Raw genomic sequence first — 25,277 nt, 5'->3', positions numbered from 1 at the left:
TTTTTGAACGTGGGGAGTGATAGGACTGGGGCCACCATTGAATATTAATCCAGCAGTAACGGTGGTAAAGTGGGTAGAGAAGGGAGTTAGTGGTTCTGGAACTTGGCTATATGTTAGAATCATCTGGAAAACTTTAACATTTCTCAGTGCTAAGACTATATACTCCAGCCTGGTTAGACCAGAATCTCTGGGGTGGGACCTGGGCGTCCATGTTCCAGGCTACGGACTGTGGTCCTAGTGAGAGATGTTGAAAGTTTATAGCAGTGATTCTCAACCTTGGGGGCACACTAGACTCACACAGGGAACTTTAGTGCACACACACACACACACACACACACACACACACACACACACACAACAGAGACTTGGGTCCCACCCCAAGATTCTGATTTAATTCATCTGGGATATGACCAGGGCATTGGGTTCTAACACCCAGCCGAGGTTGTGGGGTAGAGGGAGGGAGAAGCAAGTGGAACAGCTAAAACCAAGAACTTCCAGGGCAATCCTAAGACCTTTATTCTGCGCCAGGTGCTGTTCTGAGCGCTCGGCTTGCACCGACTGGACTGACGTGTCACAGAGTGATCTGGAGAGCCTGCTTTCCGGTCCAGCTCCTCCCTTGCTGTACCACGTGGTGTCTCTAGAGAAGCCTAGCCGATTGGAGGTGGGAACCAAGGAAAGGGTGGAGAACACCGTTCAGGCTTCGTGTTTCGGCACGAGGGAGGAGACTGGTGGTACTAGTGACAAAATCTGACATCGGGACTTGTTTTAGAGGAGACAGGAGTGTTTGTGTTAATCTTCAGTGACTTAAAAAGATGTGGGTGGATCCACCTGTTAGAAATGAAGGTCTAAAGGTAGGAGAGATTTCTGGTCTACAGGGAAAGCTCACAGTTGAGGAGACCGGAAGCTGGCTCAGGGTCTCAGCTGCTAAGTAGCAGAGCCGGGAGCTGGTGAGTCATCACGGATAGCAGTACAGACTGAAAAGGGACTTTCTAGGGGACTCTTATGTTGATGGGCAGAGGGATGGACAAAATAACGAAGTCAGAAAAGGCTGGAGAAAGGTTTGGACTCTATACTGTTTAATTTGTTAACCGTTATATTGAACTCCTAGGATACGAGGAGTAGTTACTTTGTTTTGTTTTGTTTTTGTTTAATACACGCAGTCATAGGACTGAGGCTGTCTTTGGCATAACTCATGTGAAGGATTAGGGGAGGAAACTGGTCAGGACGCTGAGGCACGTCTCATAGTATTGATGACACTGTTGAAATAACTGACAATGGGTCCCAGGCTTCATTCACAACTTGGGGAACCGGGTAGAGGTGGCAGAAGCATCGAAGGGCTGTGGGTCGTAATCAAGAAAAAGATTTTGTGGGATTCCTGGTGGCAGCGTAAATAAGAGAAAATGTCCAGGTTTTCAGGGCTGCCCAAATGTGAAGGTTGGCTGTCAGTGGGCGGCTGGGTTGGAATGACGGGCACTGAGGATGGTGATGCAAAAAACCCAGAATATTAGGGGGGCTCTGGGCAAGATTCTTCATGTTCCTGAGAGTGCTGTCAAAAGATAGGACAGAGAAAGGGACTCTCAGCTAGGTGTAGGATCACCGAATATGGGCGAGGGAGACTGGCTTGGTTGGTTGATATCGTGACAAGAAAAAGCAGCTGGAGGCGGTAGATGATGTGGTCAGAAAATGCTGGTCAGACCGTTGGAATCAAAGAATGCACAGAACTAGGCCTCTGACCCTGTTACTAGAGGGGTTGTGAGGGATGCTGAATGGGTCATGATGTGAGGATGTTGGGGGGGGCGGGGGGGGGATGTGAGGGCATTTGGAGAACAGAAAGAAGGGAGGGAGGGAGAGAGAAGACAATAGGCCTCCAGGGGACACAGTATAAGGGGCCAGTTGGGAGTTGCTAGGGTGAGCTGTCCTTAGCCAGAAGTAGGGATTGGGATGGGAGTAACAGGGGAAGGGGTGGGAAGGAAACTTGTGGCGTCTATGGTCATTTTAGGTCCCACGGCTGGGGAGACAGAGACCCCTCTGCACTGCTCTGCTTCATGATGTGCTTCTTGAGAGCAACCCATCTCATACGGCGTCCCACTCCTCAGCACGGCACGCTAAATGCCAAGTTGGGTTGAATTGGATCAAAATCTAGAGGTTGAAGAAGGAGGCAGGATTTTGTGGCTAGAACATTACTTAGAATTTAAGATGTCAGAGGGGAGCAGTGGCTCCGGGATATGTTGTGCTATTTGTTTCCTCAGTCGCTCAACAAATGTTAGGCATTTAATGGTGGACCAGGTCTCGTCTAAGCCTTGGAGATAAAAATAACATTGGACATACTGTCCTCAAGGAGCTTGTGTCCTATTGGGGAACACGGACAAATAAACAAATTAACGTAAACAACACGATCCACGTAGACGCTACTGAGAACATAAGCCAATTGCACTCGGGGAGACTGAGTAGGGCAGGGGCCGTGTGGCCAGGGAGCTGCCTTCTTCAGGGCAGCGGCACCCCATTCCACATCACTGTGCCTCCAGGTCTGGACAGATCATATGTCTGATAATTCAAGTCAGTTAATTAGGAGTGATGTGTGTTTTCGGAACAATCGAATTACTTAGCCCCCGTCTGGTGACTTTCGGGGTCATGTCTCATTTGCCTATAAACTGTTCCCTGTCAGGACCAGATAAATGCCTTCAGGACTTGGGAACTTCTGAGGGCTCAGAACGAACTGAATTTGGCTAAAAGGACAGGTGGGAACTTGGCTACAGAAATAAAATCACGTAGCTGCGTGAAAGTCTATTCGTTTCACCCGCACGGACGTGCATTTTCCAGTATGGGGGACACAACAGTAGAATACTTCTAAGTGACAAAAAGATTCTCTAAACCTTCTCCGTGACTTTTTAGATTGGGGGACAGATTAGAAGAGCAAGGTCTGGTTCTTGTAAAATGTTTGCCGAAGGCGGCTTTGGGTGCATGTTGTCTGTGGCCAAGAGAGAGCGGGGGTGGGGGGGAAGCTGTGGTTAAACCCAGAAGGAGGTTCTGTCTAGCCTGTGTGGTTCCCTGTAGATGTCACCACCATTTCATTTTCTTCAGTGCTTCTTAGTATGATGTTTCGCCAAAAAGGCCTACGAGCCTAAAGCCCCCCACCCCTCCAAAAAAAGGACACGAAGGAACTTGATGGGCCGGTGATTCGTTTCCTCATTGTAAAGAACATTTCCTTCATCCTTTATTAAGCCACAGGAATTTTTTCCACCGTTGGCCACCCTAGACTGTGTTGAGAAGGTCCCACCAGCCCTGGCTGCCAGTAGTCAGAGCAGTCTGGATCCTCTGCCTGCCTGGGAGAAAACTCTCAGGCCTCATCTCAGGCCTCAGGGCTGTCCCTAAATTAACCAGGGGAAAGCAACTTCCGGTCTCCTCTGAATGTTTGCCACCGTTGTGTCCTGTTACTTTTGGGTTCGTGATTTGCTCAGAAACAAGAAACTCCAGTTTCTTCTCTTTTTTTCCTCTCTACCCCCTCCCTTCACTTCTACTTTCCTCAGATAACTCCTCATGTGTCTATAGAAAACCACGTATTAGTAATGCAGTTAAAGTTTAGTGGTAGAAAACAAAAGTGTCGGTAAACCTGTGTCTGGTTGAATCTGTGCTTGAGACCAGCTGCTGCACCTTCGGCAAGTCCTCGATCCTCTGTCTAAGAAATGAGAGTATTAATTAAATAATTAGGTCTTCTGTGGCCCTCGAAGGCTCAGGTACTGGTAATAGGAATTGTCTTGGAAGAAGTATTTATTAAATACCTGACTTACGCTTATGCAAGGACTCTGACAGATGGACCCCGACAGGACTACCCCACTTCCAGGAGAGGGCCTCTAATGGCAGTGATGGGCTTGGGTGCCCAGAACTTGGTGCTGACCTGGTGCTGGGCGCGACACGGGAAGTTCCATGGCAGGGTGCACAGAGAAGGATGACAAAACATAGATGCGGAACGGCGAGTAAATAAACCTGTTCAGGGTCATACCGGTGGCGAGCGAATCAAAGCCACCAGCCCAAGGATAGCTCCTTAGTGACGTTGCACAGGATCCCCGGGCAGAACATCGCGTGATGAACCGCTGAGGCGCGGGGGTGGGGGGGGGGTGGGGGGGGGGGGGGACACGTTCGGGGAGCGGCAGGGACCCGGCTCTAGTCGAGTCTGGGGCAGTCGCCGTGGGTTCTAGGGACCTGTGCGCATCACGACCACTGCCCTGCCTTCTCGAGCTCACGCGTCACGGTGTCCCCGTGAGCCGAGGCGAAACCTCCCAGTCCGTTTCACCGCATCTCCTGATCCACCCACTTGAGGGTGGTGGGCGCTGAGTCCAGGGCGGGAGCAGGGAGAGCCCGAGCTCCTGGGTCCGCACACCGAGGGGCTCGAGCTCCCCGTTTGTCTTTACCTGGTTCCGTCAGGTGAAGCCAGAGTCCAGCACCTGCCAGCACTTCCAGCTGAGGCGCGGAAGCACGCTCGGCACTCTCCGCAGTTGCCGCCTCTCGGATGAAGCTAAGAAAACAAACAAAACATCCCGTGAAGCCCCTAAAAGAATTTTGCTTTAAAAGCCATACGTTTCCTTCCAAGTTTAGATTGGCATATACCTTTGTCATGATAAGGATGTAATTTCTTGCATATAGATAGTGACATTGAAAGCGAGACTGCTCCCTCACTCTTAAATCTATCCAAGGCATTTTGAACACCCTCGCAATTTATACGCGTTATCCTCTATCTGAAAATACATACGAATGGGCTCCTTTTTAGCAGTAACGTTTTACGTTCTATCTTTCCTTTCCCTCCTTTCGCTTCTGTAACTAGGAGCTTTTCAATCCACTTCCCCGCAGACCGTATCCCAAATGTAAAAGCATCTCCTGCCTGGGAGTCTCTTGTCAGATCAGCCTTTCATACTCTGCCGCAAAAAGGCTGCGTGTCAAAAGACGCGTGCGTGGTGTTATTTCCTTTAGCAACAAAGCTCTAAGTGTTAAAAAGGGAAGTTCTCTCCAATTATGTTATAATAATTAGTGTCCAGTTTATCAAAACAAGATGTTACAAATGTTGATAAAAATTTTACTTTTTGTTTAATATTTATCGGAAATACGATAGACTCGTTTTTTTAAACGAATTCATTCTTGCATGAATGTTGCTTATTGTCAGAGTGAGGCCGTGCTCTGCATCGGTTTTATTCTTATTTTTCATGTATCTGTAGATATAAGTGCTCAAAAACCTTGTGTGCCTGAATAAGCAGATGGGAGTAATAGTTTTGTTACGGTGTCACTCAGTAAGTCGAATTCCTTCCGTAGCAATGCCAAAGAAACAATTTATCATCAGACTTGGTTTGCAGTGATCTGTCAGATGACACCTCCACTAGGTCCTCCTTCATTTTTGTTGAAAGCAAAGAACTGGAAAGTACCTGACTTGCATAAGGCTTTCTTATCGTGACCTTAGAGTTAGCCACTGTGTCAACACCAACATCAGTATTTTGAATCGATCCTTTGTTTGGTGCCCTGGCGTGTCTGTATCAGGGGCAGTGCTGCCTAGGAGCATTCCAGATGGGAGAGGGGTGCCTTTGTGCTTGTGAGGGGAGGGCCGTCGTGAGAGGGCCCGGGAAAACACGGTGCCTTCCTCGCAGGAGTGCGCGCTCGGGCAAGTGGATGCTGTCGGGTGAACTTAGGAAGGACAATATCTGAAAGTGGAAGGTTTGGAAATGCATTCCCTTGGAACCATTTGGGTCTGTGTTTTTGTCTGCACACCCCCTTGTGCAGACTGAGAACCCACAAATCTTGCCTACCAGGCCCAGTTGTAGGCACTGGGAGAGCCCAGGGCAAGTCAGGCCCTGTAGGATCTGGGCTGAGGGCACGGAGAGGGCCGGCCAGCCTGGGAGCCTGGCAGCCATCTTCCAGGGTTCGGTCAGTCAGCCTTGGGCAGCGAAACAGGCTGTGCCGTGCTGAGATGAGTAAGCGATGAATAAATGGCTGTCCTTGCCCTCCAGGAGTTTCTAATCTGAGCCTGTACTACAAAAGAAAACCAAACAGCAACCCTCACCGCCCGCCAAACCCACAGAAAACAAAACTCTCTGTGACCTTGTTATTTAACATGCTAGCAAAGTATGTTTGTTTACATTTTTCAGTGTTTTGATAAGTGGATCTCAATACAACTGGTTTTATTTGTAATCCCATGTATTTTATTTTAAGCATTTACAACCATTTTTTGGAAGAGGTTAGGCCTTTCCAGACTGCCACAAGTGCCCATGGCACAAAAAAGGTGAAGAACCCTGTTCGGAGTGCTGGCCTCTTCCAAATCCCACAGAGAGTCAGTTTCCAAGGAGTCCCAGATGACAGTTTCTTTCTTTTTTTTTTTTTTTTTTTTTTTTTTTGGGGACAGAGAGAGACAGAGCATGAACGGGGGAGGGGCAGAGAGAGAGGGAGACACACAGAATCGGAAACAGGCTCCAGGCTCTGAGCCATCAGCCCAGAGCCTGACACGGGGCTCGAACTCACGGACCGCGAGATCGTGACCTGGCTGAAGTCGGACGCTTAACCAACTGCGCCACCCAGGTGCCCCCCAGATGACAGTTTCAATACAGTGGTTTCATGGAAGGACGCTGCCTAGAGTTGATACTCGGCGGCACCACAACACCACAAGCTTGGTGCGCGCACAGTAGACGTGTGAAATGTTGCAGCGGGGGCGCCTGGCCGGCTCAGTTGGTAGAGCCTGTGACTCTTGATTTCACAGTTGTGAGTTCGAGCCCCGTGTTGAGGTAGAACTTACTTAAAAAAAACATGTTGCATTAGACTGTCAGACCTCAGACCTGGTATCATCAGGCATTATCTGAAGGATCTGCTGTAATCCAGTTTATAGTCCAGCATTAGGGAATCCCACCGCACCCAAAGACACACACACACACACACACACACTCACACACACGCACACGCACGGCCACTTGCCAGAGCTGGAGCGTTCGGAAGGAGCAAACTTTTGTTGTCTCCAGAATGAGTTTCACACAATTGACAGTGTTCTTGGTTTTGTTCTTAAGTAATGTAGACCTGTGGCTTCTCAGTTATTGTTCGGCTCGTTTTCTTGAACGTCTCAACATTCCTTTTCTTCCTGGTGCTTCCTCCGGCAGCTGATCTGCCCCACGCACCAGGGCTGCCGACTGGAAGCTGCGGTGCTGCATTTAGATCCGATTTCTCACATGCTGCTGACTTGGTCTCATTTACAGTTTCACATTTCTGTTGCCATACACTGTGTGATCCCGGCCTCCCCGCAGCTTTTTAACAATTAGTAATCGAGCAGGAAGTGTGTTTTTATTACAGTGGCCTTTTGATTTTGATGTTACAATCGTGTAGTGTTCAGCAGAGAGCAGAGGTGGGGAAGTGGCTCTCTGAAACACATTTTTGACAGAGAGAAGTCTGTTGTTTCAGCCACTTGGCTATCTGTCAGCGGTTCTCAGACTTCCCCCTTGTGTCGGTTGCCTGGCAACCCAGGGCTGGAGCAATCAACCCGTGGCCGTGCTTTTCCAGGCCCGGATCGGGAGATGATTTATCGGTGGAGCTGTGAGCACGGTAAACCCACGCCTCAGAGATGGACCTTTTTTTTTTTCTCTCTTCTTTTTTAAACCAGGAGTTGATACAAACCATATCAAGAAAAAAGAGAAAGAGTGTCAGTTGGAGAGTTCTGTTACAGATTTTTTGAAGAATAAAATTAAGGCCCATAGATAGGGTGCTTGTTATTATGTATCTATCCATACGTGTATAGGTTAATATTTTTACTTAATTGGATTATTACTCTTTTAAAAAATTTTCTGTCTTACTGGAACCTCAATAATTTAAAAGTTAGTGGGTTTTTTTTGTTGTTGTTGGTTGTTGTTTGTTTTTTTTAATGAGGACACTTGGGATGCAATCTTTCCATGAGGAACTTAGCCCAGGCAATGTTTAGTTACTTGCCCGGGGTCATCTGTGAAGCCTTGATAGAATCATGCATGGACCCAGAGCCCAGCTTTCCTGATGTTTGTGTCTGTGTTCTTGATTTAATACAGTAAGCATCCACTACTGATTGCTTTTCTCCCTATCTTTCAAAACTAGTTGAAGAATCCAAAGACTGTGCTTTACTATATGTTGTGTTAACAAGTACTGAAGCGGGCCTTCCTCTTTGTACGTGTCTGCATCCGTGTGTTTCGGGAGAGCTGTCATTTTAGGACGGGTTACTTCTGAAACTTCCAGATTCTTCTTACTTTCTGCTTCCGCCTACACTGCTTTCTTTTGCACCCCTCCCCCGTTTGTGGTTGCAACCTTTTAACTGTGAAAATTATCCCATACTGATATGGGAAAATTATCCCATACTTTGCTATAAAAGTGGGTTTTAAAGTTCTTCTTGAGGTTTCTCCTTTATAGAATCTCAAATTCTAATATTGCAAACGAGGATGAAGAGGAATTCATTTTGGGGGGCGTTCTGCACAGGGCAGAAGACTCTCAGCCTGACTTAGCAGCCTGAGCAGTTCTTAAGCATATCTTTCTGTAAAACTTTAAGGAAATACTTTGGAACCCAAACTCCACTCTGCATGCAGCCCAGTGCGTCCCACTGTGTATGTAAATGTGCTATTAGTATGTTTGTATTCCTTATGAATATACAGATCTAATCTGTTTGTGTAATTTACACACAGCTGTGTTCATGCTCCCTTAATAACAATATTTCCAAGCAAGAGTGAGGTATCACGGGAGCACTATTGTTCCAAACAAAAGCCGCCAGACAGCCTTGTGGTGGGGCCCATTACCAGGCCCTGATGTGGGACCCTCCCTGGAGGGGCTCTCTTGTGACAGCCATCCTGCATGGGGATAGCATGTGACCTAATGGGGTGCCTACAATAGAAAGAAAACAATGACTGCTGGTTAAGACAGGGTTCTGCCTTATGACCAAGGCTTGCCTTTTGTCATTGAAATACACTCCTCTCCCCCCCAAACCCCCATCATTCCCCTACATTTCCTAAAGGAATAATTGATTTCCCTCCCTTTTTGGAGATTGTGTAAAGTGCACAAGTTCAGCGAGGAGCCCTGGCCCTTATCATGTGGTCAGGAAGGGGAAACAAAGTCCAGGAGCCCAGGAACTGAAGTGGGCCCCCAGTGCTGGTCAGGGCCTCAGTTTCCCCTGTTTGGCAAGAGGGACAGATCATAATTAATAACTTCTGGATTTCGGCTGCGTTCTTCTGGAAGGCAGGTTTCACTTAATTTAAAATAACAAGCCTTTATTAATTGTATTTAATTTAGGACTACATGTATGATATCATTGTGCCTGATTCTAACAGTATATGTATTTTACCTCCCTAATGGAAAACTGTTAGCGCTTTGGGTGTTCTAATGTTTTACAACAAAGAAGGATCATTCAGGCAAGGCCTGTGCTGGTAATAGTACCCACTAGCCGCACAAGGCCGTAGGGCACCTGGAATGTGCCAGTCCAGCTTGAGATGTGCTGCACGTGTAGAATGCACACTGGGTTTTGCAGACAGAGTAGGAAAAGGAGAATGTAAGACATTTCATTAATATTCCTTCCATTGGTTACATGTTGAAATGATAATATTTTGGATATTTCAAGTTAAAATGTATTATTAAAGTGAATTTTCCCAATTTCTTCCTAAAATCTGACTCCTGGAAAACTAAAGTTACATATTTGGCTCGCATTTGTGGTTCACATTCGGTTTCTTTTGGGCAGCCACAGATCTAGACTCTTTTAGTTACCATTTTTGCAAAAGGCTTACTCACTAAAGATTTCTACTTCTTTTTTCCCTTGTAACTTATAGACAAGCCACATTTCTTTTTTGAGTTTCCTCTTCCTTCCTCCTGTGCTGAGCTCTACTTTTTAATGACTTATTTATGAACCACTTTACAGGGACATTTTTGTGGAAATTTTATGGTGGTTTTGCAGGGAAAGAAGGGGCCTCTGATGCCCATTTGGGTTCTGTTATTACTGTCGGGTTATTTTTAATTTGGGTGTAGCTGGGCAGCCATTATTGGCAAGAGGTATTTGTCTGGCGGTATTTCTACATCTGTTAACGCTGCTGCCTGACTAGCCAGTTCTCATGTGACTTGAAAGTGCATTGAAGCATTCTGAGATTCACCCCGTAGCGGTGCTTTGTTAGGCCTGAAATCGTGACAGGACTTCCACGTACTCAACATAATCCTCTAGACTCAGAGAGGTATGTAGACAAAGCCGTACAAGCGGGCTCAGTGGCCTTTGCTAGTGGGCCCAGTTGCTATGTAAACCATCTCACATGAAGTCGTTTTCCCATTGGGCATGTGGTCTTTGAGTGAAGAAATGGAGTAACTTTCATTTGACACTTGAGACCACCCGGGAAAGGTTTAACAGCGAGGTGTGTTGAAAAGAAAATGGCTGGCGTCCCTCTGGGTGCCGAGCTGACATCACGGAGCCGGATGGTGTGGTTTCTGTAGCGGGACTCGGACATTTGAGCGCACGGGAAAGTTGGTGTCAAACCATTTTGTAGGTAGTAATTAGGGAGTTGGAAGCTTAACGGTGAACGCAGATCAGGGGGCGTTGAGTCAAGTCAACAAATGGCTGGCAAGTCAAATAGTGTTATGGGAAGACGAAACCAGCTCACCTACAGATAACGTTCATTTACAAATCCAGCCCGTGGTTGTTGATCCCCTGCTGTTTGTGTCAAGTGCTGTTCTAGGTGCCAGAGGTTTCGTAGTGGACAGATTTGCTCATGTATTCAGTATCATATACATCCTGTCGTGTCATATCGTAAGGTAATAAGAGCTCCGTGTGATGAGGCATGCAGATTGTCTCACGACGTCTAACTGCAAACTTCTTTACTGGTTCATTTAAGTAATAGTTGACTAACGTGGAGGTTACAGTATTTTGTGGTTTTTGTATTGAATTTCGTAGTGGTTTCCTATTCCTGCATAACACATCACCCCAACAATAAAAATTACCTCAAGTTTAAACAGCAGTATTATTTTATTAGCTGTCATAGCTTCTGTGGGATGAGAATTTAGGAATGGCTCAGCTGTGTGGTTCTGACTTGGGGAGCGGAGGGGGCCTTTGTGAGGTTGCAGTCAGATGGTAGGTGGGGTCGGAGTCACCTTGAAAGTTCCTTGACTCACAAGTCTGGACGAGGACTCAAACGGCTGGGAACTGGAATGGCTGGAACTCCTGAGGCGTCTCTCTCTCTCTCCCCCTGTGTGGTCTCCCCGGCACAATAGCGTCAAGATAGCCGCACTCCTTAATATGGTGGCTCAGGGCTCCAGAGACAGGTGTCTGGAGACGGAGAGCCAGAGCCAAGCAATACAGTCTGTCACAAATATAAAGCCTTTGTGGGAATGTGTGTTTTAGTTTGTTTTTGTTTTAAATAATATATGACCCTTGTCTGTGAAATGAGAGTTTTGACCAGGGCTGGGTGCTCTAAAAGCTTCCTTCCAACTCTAACATTCTCTGATCGCGCTATTATTACCGATGTGGTAGGGACCGGGGGCTGACTGACAGCTGCTTGGCTTTTGTAGGTGTTTCTGGGGCACATGAGCTGGAGTCAGCTTGTGGGGGTGGTAAGGAGTCTGCTGGACCCTTCTTGCTGGCCTCAATTAACTTAGGACCTGGCACTTGAGTCCCCCTTTGTGTTCTGTTTCTGTAGCTAATCTTGCAGGGGCAGGGATATATAGAACCACGATTGAAACCAGGCTGTTCATGATCACAGTACTCGTGAATGAAGGAAGGGAGAAGGATCAGGGCAGGATCATGTTAGACCTTCCCCCATTCTCAATCTTGTGCTCTTCAGCCTTTGGAAGGTTAGAAAGGAAAGGAACAAGAAAGAGAACACCTCTGTAACAGCTAAGCAGCTGCCATATTTGATCTAGAGAGGACTTCTTTTAGACATGGACAGGCTCAGATTTGGGTTTCTGTTGTAAGTACCATCAAATCTTTAGGGATGAGGCAGGGAAACAGGTGTCTTTCTTTTTTTTTTTTTTTTTTTTTTTTTGCTAAAACTAGAAGTTATTTAATGTTAAAGGTATCTTTGACTAATCATCTGAACTTCCAAGTAAGAAGTTGAGAAGACATGTCCTCCATTAACAGGGTGTGTGTGTGTTAACTTAAATTATTTATTTAAGTAATCTCTATACCCTCTGTGGGTCTCAAACTCCCGACCCTGAGATCAACATTTGCATGCTCCTCTGACTGAGCCAGCCAGGCGCCCTAACAGGGTCTTAGTTTAGAGAGTTCAGCCATCCTCTCATCTCTGTGTAGGAGAGACGCTACCTGCCTCACTGTGGCTCCCAGTGGTGGAGAAGTAGAGGCACCGACTGTTGAGGATTCTATGGGTGGTAGAAGGCCCAGAGGCTCATCTCCCACAGGGGCGCACAGGAGCCTCGAGAGAGGGGGAGTGACCTGTTTAGGAGGTGGAGTTACATAGGGCAGAGCCGTGCTCTCTAAGCTAAGTTGTCTTGTAAGCAAGTTTTTAACATGGGTATATAGCATATAATCCCTGACACAGGCTTTTGCTTCAGAAAGCAAGAATGTATATATAACATTTTTTAGATCTTTTTTTTTTTTTTAAAGTACAACACCTTTGGGGTGCCTGGGTGGCTCAGTCAGTTGAGCATCCAACTTCGGCTCAGGTCATGATCTCACGGGTCCGTGAATTCGAGCCCCTTGTTGGGCTCTGTTCTGACAGCTTAGAGCCTGGAGCCTGCTTCTGATTCTGTGTCTCTCTGCCCCCCTGCCACTTGTGCTCTGTCTCTCTCTCTCTCTCTCTCTCAAAAACTAAATAAACATTAAAAAATTTGGGGGGGGTGTGCCTGGGTGGCTCAGTCGGTTGAACGTCTGACTTCAGCTCAGGTCATGATCTCACAGCTCTGTGAGTTTGAGCCCTGCATCGGGCTCTGTGCTGACAGCTCGGAGCCTGGAGCCTGCTTCGGATTCTGTGTCTCCCTCTCTCTCTGCCCCTAACCCACTTGCATTCTATCTCTGTCTCTCTCAAAAATAAATAAACATTTAAAAAAATTAAAAAAAAATTTTTTTTATAAGTACAATACCTTAAATTCCTCTGATAGGAGTAGATACAATAGAATTTTCTCTCTACCTGGATTCCAAGCAATTAATCCAATTTTGAAACTTTATTTACTTCTCCACCCTTCCTGCTTAGCATTGGGGCAAGGTACTTAATTTACCTAAACCTCAGTTTCTCCATCTGTAGAATGGCCCCAGTGACACCGGTATTGCAGTGTATACTAAGGAGGATGTGGCCTGGGACCCATCATTTCCACGTTGAGATTGTGACGTCCTGAGTCTGTGAAAGATATTACTCTGAGTAGAAAGTATAGGTGCAGGTCTGAGGTAGGGGAAGATGTCAGATACAGGGGGAGGGATGCCTAGGTGGCTCAGTCGTTTAAGCATCTGACTCGATTTTGGCTCAGGTCATGATGACACAGTTTGGGAGAGTGAGCCCCGAGTCATGTGGAGCCTGCTTGGGATTCTCTCTCTCCCTCTCTCTCTCCGCCCCTCCTCAATGTGTGCGTTATGTGTGCGCACTCTCTAAATAAATAAGTAAACAAACATTTAAAAAAAAGATTTAGAGATTTGAGAATCATCATAAAAATGTGATTATTGTTTTACATTCTTGTCTTGTTGGCTGTTTTTAAACTATACAGCTGACCCTTGAGCAACACAGGTTTGAACTGCACTGGACTGCTTACACGTGGGTTGTTTTCGATTAATAGAGTACTATAAATGTATTTTTTTCTTATGATTTTTTTTTCCTTTTTCCTTTTTTCTCTCTGAAGTAAGCTCTCCGCCCAGTGTGGGGCTTGAACTCACGACCCTGAACCAGCCAGTGCCCCTTCCTTACGATTTTCTTAATAACATTTGTTTTTTTCTATCTTGCTTTATTGTAAGAATGCTGTAAATAATACATATAGCATACAAAATATGCATTAACTGACTGTTATTGGTAAGGCCTCTGGTCAGTAGTAGACTATTAGTAGTTAAGTTGTGGGGAAGTCAGGAGTTATGCATGGATTTTCAACTGCTGGGGAGGGGTGTGAGTGTCCCTAATCCCCATGTTGTTTCAAGGGTCACCTGTAACCAGTTTAATGAAACTATAAACTATCCTGGAATAATGTAGTAAGTTCAGAGTAGACTTCCAAAGTGGCATCAGAAATCAGGAGCACGTACTAGAAACCCTAGAAATGCCCACCAGGGCTTTGCTGGCATGTCTCCTCCCAGACAAATGGATTCTGATACTGTTCATTGAACAAGGAGTTCCTTACTCAGGTCACCGTTTCTTCAATGTATTAAGTATTTAAAACCAGAAACGAAATGATACTTGTCAAAGCATTGTCAGTAGTATGCCTCCGGCAGAAACGTGTTTTGAACATGAGGTGATGGGAATCTGCAGCAAGCAGGATTGGATGGATGGAATGCAATAGGTTCCCCTCTGGTGGTTGGTCAGTAAGAGCCATTGGTGAACTGGTAGAGGCAACACGTAACACAGATGTTTGGAAAGGCTCTCATGTCTTCTGCTTGGCATCAGTGTTCTCTCACCCTGCCCTGCATTCACACAGGCCCGCACTGGGGACACATCTTTGATTTTCTGCTGCTGCTCTGTCCCTTCGGAAGGGCCGTGTTCATACTCCTCTTACTCCCCGCCTGGCACGTGGACTTGCATTTTTGTATCTCGGGGGGGGGGGGAGGAGGGGGGAAGGGGGAGGACTGTAGTTTGCTTACTTGCAGATCTCCCTGCTCTTCAGTCCCCTGGGAACCAGTAAGTTATTAACATAAAATTTTGTGCAGAAAACAGGGTAGAGCAGAAGGAGCCATTTTCACAGTGGGAATCATTTTAATACCTACAGTGTTTTCCAAACAGTTATGTAAGAGGATGGAGTAGAAATGGCTTCTCTAAAATCCTGGTGAGTTTCTGACTGTGATACACTAGTTAAAATTCACCAGAGGGAGTTAATTTTGAAAGCTCTCAGCCAGGGGTTAATGCAGAGTTATCTTTTAGCCATTTTTGTAGCATAGCCCTCTCTTCCTGCTTCTTTCTCTGCTGCAGACACAGGTCAGAACCAGCACTTGAGATGAGCCATGTTGGGAGTTTCCCCTGCAGACAAGAGAGATGAGCACACCTTACCTTAGTCTTTGGAAGACGTACTCCCAGCCCGGTACACTTCTGTGCGCTCTCCAACTTGATATGCAGAGTAACGTTTTTGAGATAGGTGGGGCAGGTATTTTATGGCCAGTTTAAAAGGCGAGCAAACTGAGGCAAGAATAAGTTGACTTAGGAGAGTATAGCCTGTACGTGTCCATTTATAGACTTGGGGAAAACGGTTAAATCTTTAAATATAAACACAGTCAAGGGACTCTTCTCGCCCCCCTGATCCACACCCTGTGCCTGACTCCATTCTTAGCCCTCACCCCATCCCTGAGGCTCCCCAGTTGTCCACATTTGTCACCCTTGACTCGCCCGCCCTGGTTCAAGGGTTTGCTGACATATGGTCAGTTTTCCCATCTGTAAAATGGAGACATCAGTAACCCCTGCCTTGACGTAAGGTTGCTGAGATGTTTAAGTCAGTCCACACACGAGGAGCCGTCTAGACAGCGCCTGGCATGTTGCAGCACTGCCCCGTGTTAGCTCCGTGTGTGTTGTCATGTAGTGTGGTGTTGCCCTACTCTTTCCATATCACTGACACATAACGACGCAGCTGCCTGCCCTAGGCCCACCCTGCCACCCTAAGGGTGGAGAGGATCAGCATGCGGGCAGGCCAGGGCACAGGGCTTGGGAGGCTTTGGCGTGGGGCAGGCTCAGAAACAGTGTGAGGAACTTTTGGACATCTGGCTTTGTGATAAGAGAGAATGTTACTGCACTTGGGCCCAGTTATACTTATTCTTACTAATTATCTCCTGTTTCAAAAAAGTTAATTCCTATTAATTATATCTTGTTTATCAAAATTTTCTTTACGGAGCAGACAAGATCCTAGGATTTCTGAGTTTAGGCCTCATATTTCTTCCATTCTACTAAGAATGAGAAATAGAGTTTTGTGTTGCAGATTCTATGAAAACCCAAGTTTGTAACAGTAAGTACTATGTTCAGGTAACTCACTTTCTTTTTTTTTTAATTTCAAGTTTTTATTGAAATTCTGGGGAAATTGGCTTCAGGTATAGAGTTTAGTGGTTAATCACTCACCTATAACATCCAGTGCTCATCATCACAGGTGCCCTCCTTAGGACCTATCGCCCATTTAGCTCCTTCCCACTCAGGTAGCTCACTTTTTAAAAACCAGGGGTTAAATGTTCTCTGCCAGGAACTTATAAGTAGGTAACTCCCGGTGGTGAGACGAAGTTTCAGCTCAATAATAGGAAACTGTAGCAATTTGTCTATAAACTGGAGCATAATTATGTAACACGATAGAGGTGCTACTTACCACTCAATGGCAGTCCTATTACAATATATGAATTCATCAAATTAACATATTGTACATCTTAAATGTGTACAATGTTACCTGTCAAAATCTATTTCAGTAAATAAAAGGAATAAAAACCGGAGCCCAGTCGCAAACTAAGTTGTGAAACAAAGCAAAGGACGGCCTCCTTGCCGTAAATAAATTTATATTTATATTTGGATCTCATCTGGCTTTGGAGTTCAAAAATAGAAAAGGACTTGTTTTGTGCTTCCAAGGAATGCACAGCCAGGTTGATTGGAGACCAACAGCGCCAGAGAAACGAGTGCCGGCACCCCCGGACCCTGGGCTCCCAGGGCTGAGCGGGCCCGGACGGCGAGCCTGCGGAGCATCAGAAGCAGGGCTGCTGAGCCCCCAGAGCCACGACTGAGCCAGAGTTACTGCCTCGTGGAGGAGCAGTCTTTTGGCCCTCACCCTCTGCACACCAGCAGCCTGCTATCTGTGCGCCCCGCCAGGGACAGAAAAGCTAACGGGCATAGCAGTAGCGCATGAGGGGTTGGAGCTCAGCGCTGGACATGCTGCATTTCAGTTCAACTACTAGAAGGCTGATGGTGCCTGTGACTTTTCACTTAGCGGCTTACGGTACCTGGTTTTTTTAAGTCATTAGTGTTAATTATTAAATTAAAGCCCGAAAACCTTCACGGTCTTCATTTGAAGAGAGATGAATTAATAGAGGGAAAAGAGCCTAAGGCCTCAGAAACCCACTTAACACACTGACCTATTCTCATCCTTGACGACTCTGAGTGGGTTGGCTTTGTTTCGATTTTAAAGGCTACTCTACATTTCTGGTAAACCACAAGGTAAAGGCTGGTCTCTGAGAAGCAGATGTTTTGCCAGTTTTGAGGCCTTGTGGCTTTCCATAGAGAAGTAACAGTACAGGCCACATGAAGCTTTTACTTCCTTTTTTTTCTTCTTCTTCTTTTTTTTTTTTTTTATAAATGGGGCCAATGGTGCTTTTGCACTTGATGGCACAGTCATTGATAACACATGGACAGTGGTGGTCTGTGTTCACCACCAGATGGCAAATTCATATTTCTGGAAGTAGTTAGTTTGAAATATCTATGAGACATTCAAGCATATCTATGAGACATTCAAGCAAGTGTTCCCGCTGGACTTGGACCATGATTGAGCCTTAGAAATACTAGGGGGAATCTTGGGTGATAGTGAAGACCAGTGGGGCAGTGGCCTTACAAACTAGGAGGGGGTTTGGAGACCAGAAAGCCTAGAACAAAGCCTTGGGAAGAGCTCCAACATTTAGAAGTTGGGCAAAGAAGTAAGCCTCCTGATAGGAGGAAAATCAGGACAGTTTGGTGTCGTGGAGCCAAAAAGGTCAACTCTGTTGTTCGAGTTGAGGACAGATTCTTTGGCTTTTAAAGTCTCTTTCCATCTTGACCACCCAAGGCCAGGCCCTCGTCATCTCATGGCATATTTCACCTCGCATCCAAAACATGCGAGCTCCACCTGCCTAATGCTATAGGGAGGCAAAGTGTTAGAAGATGCAGTTCCTGTCTTTTCGGGGCTTCTGGACTCTGTGTGTACGTGAAGCCTTAAAGAAATAAAAGCTGCCGGGTGAATGGGATCGAATGGTCAGGCAAGTTTTGTGTCCGAGTGGGAGGGACTAGAGCTTGGGTTTGAGGTAAACTGAAAGCATCATGGGTAGGCTGTGGAAAGAAGTAATAAAGATGCCCCAGAGTCTGGAGTTCAACAGAGGGTGCAGTACGGGCCAATTGGCATTATTGGACATCTGGTTGGAAAGGTAGGCAGAGACAGGATCCTGGAGGGTCTTGAATTAAGGGTTAAGGGGTGTAAACACCATTTTGAAGAGGTTAAGGAGCTTTTTTTTTTAGGTAGGGGCCTGGGGGCAAGACAGTATGGGACTCAAGACGAAATGTGTGGTTTTGAGAAACTCCTTGGCAGAGGCTTATAGATGGCCAGATGGGGGAGATGGGTTAATAGCGTAGCTAGTAGGAAAGAGGGATAAGGGCTGGGCCTGGGAGTAGCACTGGAATTGGTAAGAAAGGAGGGCTTTGAACGCCGAGGACTTGGTGATTTGATGTTGGGGCCAACAGGAAAGGGCAGAGTTACGTGCAGTGGTACCATGGCCGAAAATGGCTTCCTCTGTAGACTCTTACCTCCGTGTTACAGAGAGAATCACACTGCGGGACGTGGAATTTGCATTCTGCCTTTGCCTCTGAAGAGCTAGGTGACCTTGGTCTGGTTACCTAACCATCTGTGCCTCAGCTTCCTTTTCTGGAAAATGGAGATAATAGTAGTACTTCCTTCTAGGTTGTGAGGATTTTGAATGAATACATGTGAGGTTCCTGGCACATAGTAGGTACTTAACAACCGTTAGTTGAATAGATAATATTTGGTGATTACATCTAACAAGTAGAAGAATCCAGACTTGAACTCAGGTTTTCCCAGCTCCATCACATGACCCCGATGTCTCTCTCAGCTGCCGCCTTCGTTGTGCCAGCCTCTCCTGGCGTGAGCCTATGGTACGTCCTTTGGCATCGGGCCTGTATTCAGACTGCATAGTCCTGGCCTTCCTCCCTCTGACTCACGCTGCCAGGTCACCCACCTGAACTTTGTGTGTCCTCTTCCTCTCCTCTAACCCACTTGCCGTTCTCCACCTCTGTGTTTCATGGCGGGCCTTCCCACCCTCCTCCACCTGTGCAAATGCTGTTGGTTCTTCCTGGTCTGGCCCGTCTCCCTGTCCTGGCGAAGGTATTCCGGACTACAAGAGCCCGTCCCTTTTCCTCGTTCCCCGCTGCACTGACGAGTTGTGCTTCACTACTTACTTTATGCTCGGCTGAATGAAGCCTCAGGTTGTTCTGTAATGGCTTCACACACATTTATCTTACCTGCTAAAAATGAATCACAGTTTTGATAAAGGTCTGTGGCTGCCCCCTTTAAAACATAATTCCTCCCAGTGCTAGATGCTCAGTAAATACTTCGAGCGGATTAAGAAGCATTAATCCTGGTGGCTGAGGTGGAGTTCTGGCCCTCCTCCTCTCCCACCCGAGTTAGTTATCTCACCAGCCTCTGTAACCGGTCTCTACCTTGCAGCCGGTTTGTCCCTACTCCATGACGTAGGCCACACTGCCACGGGAGCAGTCCTTCCCCAGTCCTTTCGTGGACCACACATGCTCTGACTTCTCTGCTGGCCCACAGTTAGCACCGTGACTCTTCAGCCTGGCTCCTGGCTCAAAGGCTCTCTGCAACCTGATCCTCTCCTCCCTCTTCAGTCTTATCTGCTGGCACTCCATTCTGTATACCCTGTCCTCCTTGCAGTTCCCAGAATGTTCTCTGTGCCCTTCCTGGCTGACTCCTTTGCTTGAAGCCCTGCTGGAGCCCACCTGACAGGCTCATTCTTCCTTGTCACTTCCTGTAAGTCGTCAGCAGAGTAAGTTGCTTCCTTCTCCTAGTCCCACCCGTAGCCCTTTGTCCCTCCGCTGCTTTTCTGAGGGCCCAGAGATTGATCCCTTCCCTTGTGTGCCCGCCAGCCCGCCTGGAGCTCCCTGAGGGCAGGGCCAGCTCATCGCCTGGCAGCGTCCCGAGGAGATGCTCTGCACAGAGCCCAGGATGCTTGTTGATCCTACAAGTAACAGAGGTCACTCTGATTCATTTTAGAGGAGAGCTTCTTTCTCTGCCTTGACAGATTTTTTCCTTTGAACTGTACAGATTATACTGAAAACTGACAGTGATGAGTCATATCTTAGAAAGGGGGTGAAATCTGAAAATGCAGAGCCTCCAGGAATGGAGTAGGAGGTTGCAGATCGGTCTTGCAGGCCAAGTCTGGCCCTTCACTGAATTTGCCCGACTGGTCTCAAACACCGGGAGTGGGAGGGACTCTCCTCCCGGTGGGCAGGTGATTTATTGGCTGGGAAGCTTCCGCGGTGATTTAGTTGTGAAACGGCGCCCTGCGAGGTGCAGGCTAATGCCTGGGCCGGGCTGAGCGGCCGCCCACAATCCCGGGCCGGAAGGGACGGGCGAGGGTCGTCGGGGCCAGCCCCCTGTTTCGCAGCCCGGGGGCGGTGGGCGTGCGGCCGTCGCGCTGCTGACTCTGCCCGCCCGGAAGGACGACTGGAGACGGAGCGGCCTGGGAAGGGTCCCGAGTGGTGGCGCGGCCCGGCCCCGGGCCCCGGCCCCGCGGGTGCCCTCTGCTCGCGCTCGCCGCGGTAGGGAGGAAGTTTCTGCGCTTTGGCTGCCTGGATTTACTCCTGCTGTTCGGGGGGAGGAAACCGAGATACCAGCGCCTGGGTCCCGGAGGCTCTGGCCGCGGAGCCTCGGGCGGGGGGCCGGGCGGGGACGGAGCGCGGGGCCGGCGGGCGGCGCGGCGATCCAGGCCGCCTTTTGCAGCCGCCCGCGGCCGCGCCGGGCTCTGCGCGCCGCGCTCCAGCCTCCTCCCCCGGCAGCAGCAGCGGCGGCGGCGGCGGCGGCGGCGGCGGCCCCAGCCCCGCGCCCCCCGCGCCCCGCGCAGCGCGGCCCCGCCGCGGTCACACGCCGAGCCGCCCCGGCCGCCTCCGCCCTGCGCTTTGTGGAGCCAGAGCCCGAGCCGAGTGACAGGCGCGGCCTCTCGCCGCCCCGGACCCCGAGTGCGGCCGGCGCGGCGTACCTGTGGCTGCGGGGCCGCCCGGCCGGGAAGTGTCGCTGGGGTTGGCCGCGCGGGACCCGGCCGCCAACCGCGAGCCCCAGGGCCGGGGCCCTGAGGTGGGGGGCCGGGGAGCCGGGAGCTGCCCCTACCGGGGCGGGGAGGGGCTGCCTGGAAGGAATGGGACAAAGTGAAAGTCTCTAGACTGCTGGGGTGGAGGGGCGGTGGGGAGCGTCGGAGGAAGGAGGGGGTGCTGATGGTTCTTTATTTGGTGCCTCGGAGTGGCTTTTAATGACGGCGATGGCGGGGCAGGCCAGCGGGGGTGCGGGCTCCCAGTGGGCGTCGCGATACCGGTGCCTTCTTGGTGCGTTCCTCGGATTGATGAAAGGGCCTTTTAACCCCTCTAGGGTGACCTTTTGGGGAAGTCTTCAGGTTTCTTTTTCCCGACACTCTGGGAAGCTTCGTTCTCAGGTGCAAAGCAGTTGTGCTGTTGTATTGAAACACGAAGCGTATTTGTTTATACCTTCGAGGACCGATGCGGAGACTGTGGCACAGAGGGCGCAGATTGCTTCTTAGGCTCACATCCAGGATGTCCTTCTCCCAAACCTGTCTGGTGTGTGCTATTGGGGTTCGAATGAGGCGGTCCGGGGCCTGCCCTGGCCCTGGGGGGGTCCCAGCTGTGCTGCTGAAATGGTCTCCCAGCCTCGTCAGTATTCCCTAGCTCCGACTTTTATGGTTGTTATTCTGCTGATTGCAGATATCTTTGCTTTGCTGACATCCTGTTTTGTTTTTGGTTTTTACATCCCATTTGTTGTTTCTTTTTATCACAGAAACGCTTCGTTAAGGGGCTCAGGCAGTACGGCAAGAACTTCTTCAGAATTAGGAAGGAGCTGCTTCCCAATAAGGAAACAGTGAGTACAATTGGACTTTATGTAACTTGATTTTTTCCTCTTTGCCCCTACTGCTTCTCCGCACTTGATCTTACGAAATGGTTTCCTTTAACCCTGCGCTGTGCTCGGACTGGCTGGCACTAGAGTCCTCATCATTTTACTTCCTTCACTTTTAGTTTAGCTTCTGATTTTACATAGTGAAGTGACAGATCATGCTTCTTCCCCACGAAGAAAGTGGACTTCCTTTGTAAGAACAGCAAGGTCTTTGACAACGGAGGGTCACTTGGGGGGTTGTCTGGGATGTTGAGCTATTAACATCTAATTGTAAATACAGTGGCTGAAATAGGAAATGTCATTTACCACCAGTTGGATTTGGTTATTGACAAGTCTTCAACCAAACAACAGAATGAAAAGGCCTGTGGCTCACTATGCTTTGAATTCTGTTGGGACCTTTTCTTTCTTTAATGTTGCTTATGTTTTGAAGAGTAGTTTTAACTCTTTAGTTTTTGCAGCCTTAAAAGTTTGCACTTCTGGGGGGCACCTGGCTGGCTCAGTCAGAAGAGAGTGCGACTCTCGATCTTGGGGTCACGAGTTCAAGCCCCACATTGAGTGTAGAGATTACTTAAATAAATAAATAATTTTTTGAAAACTTGGCACTGTTCATTGGACAGATACATATACAAGGATTCTTATAAATTGCTTAAGTGAGGCTTTTACAGATTCATTTGACATTTCACAAAGCTGAGAGCCCTGTCTCTTGCTAAACTTGGGGTAGGCAGATTTGCTGAGGAAACTTCAGAGGGAGGTTGTATGAACAGAATACTAGTAAGGGATTTGGTCTCATTTACCTAAATTCCCTACAGGTGGAATTCAGGGGGAGTGGTTGGAGAGTCCTAGGAGAGGCTAGGAGTGGGGTGGGGCCAGCCAAGTCCCAGGGTCTGTGGCCTAGGTAGAGCCTAGTAACCGGAAGTGCTTCTTAGGACTTGGGGGTGGAGCTGCTTTCACTTCGTGCCTAGCCTCCCTGAGTGGAATGAGGAGATAGATGAAGAGTATCCATTACAGAAGTGGGTGGGTTGTTTTCGTTTGGTTTGGTTGGTACTTTTCTAATTGGGTGTTGTTGATTGATTGATTGCCTCTTATTCAATTTTGATTGTTTTATTCTGAGGCTTTGTTCTGTTTTGTTTTTGCTTTAATGAACTTTTTCTAGACACCTTTTCTGTACGGTACCTTATGTGAGCAGCAGTAGCTTGTAAGAGGGAAGAAAGGTTCTGAGATTTCAAGTATAGCCTTGTAGAAATTGGTGGTTTGCATCAACCAATCATAATGTCATTGAACTTTTAATGTTTACTGTACATCTTAATATGCTGAGATGGTCATTTTGAGAACGGTTAAAAAAAAAAAAAAGAACTGTTTATAGACCTTGAACTAAAGTATATGTTGTCATCAATCTATATAATCAACTTTTTTGGAGGGCAGGGATGGGTCTTCCTGGAACAAATTGGAAAGAAGTATTTGATGTGGAACAGTAAAAAAATACCTTTAAGTTTTCTGCGGATTTCAATCATTTAAAGTTTGATACGTACTTTTATAAAACTAAAATGTTTTACCCAACGGTGAGAATTTTGGTGTGGCGAATTGGAGCAGCCATAAGGTCCGTGAGTAGCTGTGGCCGGACGCGGTAGGCCAGATTGTGACCTCCCCACTGCAGTTTTCTGTCTCTTTGTCCTCTGCTAGAAGTTGCAAACCATGAGGAATTTAATACAAGATATGGCTTGACAATTATTTTCTTTCTGTTCTAAAACATAAACTTGTGATAGCAAGATTAAGCATCTAATCTAAAATTTGCCGTCCACCGTTTGGAAACACCAGGCAATTCTGTCTACCTTTTTATCTCTAGTGGAAGACAAATCTGAGTAACTTTTAGCCTGGGTAAGAGGCTTCTAATCTTTTCTTTCCCCCCTTACTCTTGGTTGTCCCTTATCCTTACTGATGATGTCTAACTCAGTAAGTCATCTGTCCTCGCCCACAGAGAAGTTGTTGGTACACCAGCCTTTTGAGCCGGTCCGCTGGTCTTTTCCAGGTGCCTCTGTCCTGAGACCCTTCCCCATCACTGTCCGCCGTCCCTGTTTCCCAGCCTTGTGGCTCCTCTCCCCTCTCCTCCTCTGGCACCCAGCACCCAGCACCCTTCCTGTTTCCAGCCTCCTCATCAGGGTGCGATCATGGCCACTAACGGGACAGTTGTTGGCAGCACTGGAGGGTGCATTCATGGCTGACTGGCTAAACGTTACTGGTGTTCTGCTGTCTTTTTGCCTAGAACCGGAGGAGTTTGGTGGTAGGGTAGATCTAGAAGTACCCTGATCACCTGGGAGAGAGGCACTCATTTTGTATTTTCCTTATTATCAGCATAGCCCCGCTAATCATTCACAGCTCCTAGGGAGGGGAGGGCAAAGGTTATTTTTCATTTTTGCTGCAAAAAATGAGAAAATTCCTTGGTTCAGAACTTCCTTGGTAGAAGTCTTCATATGGTCACGCCTCTCTTTATATCAGATGCATCTAATCTAGATATTTTCTACATTCTCTTCTATTTCCCAGAATTATTAACTCATTTCTTTGCTCTTCTCAACTGACTTGAAACTTCAGAAGGGTGTCAGCGTCCAAAAGAACGCGCCTGATTGGGCCTGGCGCGGGGGTCATCAGACCTGTGTTCTATTCCTGGCCTTACCGGTAACTGTAGTACTTGATGATCTCTTCTAACTGTGCAGTCTGCTTTGAGCTGTCGGGTCAAATCCTGACAAGCATTCAAAAATTATTTTCCCTAAAGTGGTGCTTCTTTGTGCGAGAATTTTATAGATGCTGCAATCTTTATAAAATGTTTGCACACCTTTGGCTGTTGCTGTGCCTGGAAGCAGAGTGATGGCTCTTGCCTCCTCTGGCACCTGCCTGCTCTGGGGCCTCGGGCAGATCATTCAGTCTCCGTCTTTCAACATCTGTGTCTGTAAAATGGGTGATCCCTCTAGCCCCTAGAATTGTTCTGAGAGTTTAAATGAGATAATGTCCGTAGAGTGCATATAAACACTTAAAAATGGGTCTTCGTCCTTGTCTACCCCAAGTACTACCTGACGTGCGCAGTATGGGATTATTTTCCGTTTGTAACCGTGTTGAACCTGTGTGAGAAGAAATGACCTGTTTCTTATCATGTGTCTTGGGAAAAACTGTTTTCTTTGAAAAACGGTGGGGGAGGGGGGTGAAGGACAGCGCCCAGCTTAAAGGATCCGGTTGTTTCGTCTTGAACTTGGTTGAAGGGACTTCCGTCCTTACTGGGTCATTCGGCGCAG

General features: G+C 47.7%; 1 protein-coding gene and 1 long non-coding RNA gene across 2 annotated transcripts in view; one reads left to right on the top strand and one right to left on the bottom strand.

Moving 5' to 3' along the window:
- RERE (arginine-glutamic acid dipeptide repeats) overlaps positions 1–25,277 on the top strand; it is a 421,706-nt gene that overhangs the window by 342,258 nt on the left and 54,171 nt on the right. Inside the window, 1 exon segment of the mRNA XM_023258065.2 lies at positions 21,883–21,963. Coding sequence (XP_023113833.2) covers positions 21,883–21,963 — 81 coding nt within the window.
- Positions 3,540–4,724, bottom strand: LOC123379457. Its single transcript, XR_006583883.1, has 3 exons — positions 4,410–4,724; positions 3,789–3,901; positions 3,540–3,676 (listed from the first exon to the last, which is right to left on the bottom strand). It is a non-coding gene; the product is annotated as an uncharacterized LOC123379457 (long non-coding RNA).

This window comes from Felis catus, chromosome C1 (genome assembly GCF_018350175.1).
Source record: "Felis catus isolate Fca126 chromosome C1, F.catus_Fca126_mat1.0, whole genome shotgun sequence".
In the NCBI taxonomy this organism is placed as follows: domain Eukaryota; kingdom Metazoa; phylum Chordata; class Mammalia; order Carnivora; family Felidae; genus Felis; species Felis catus.
Note: the sequence above shows the minus strand (reverse complement) of the source record. Positions and strands in the feature narration are given on the sequence as shown.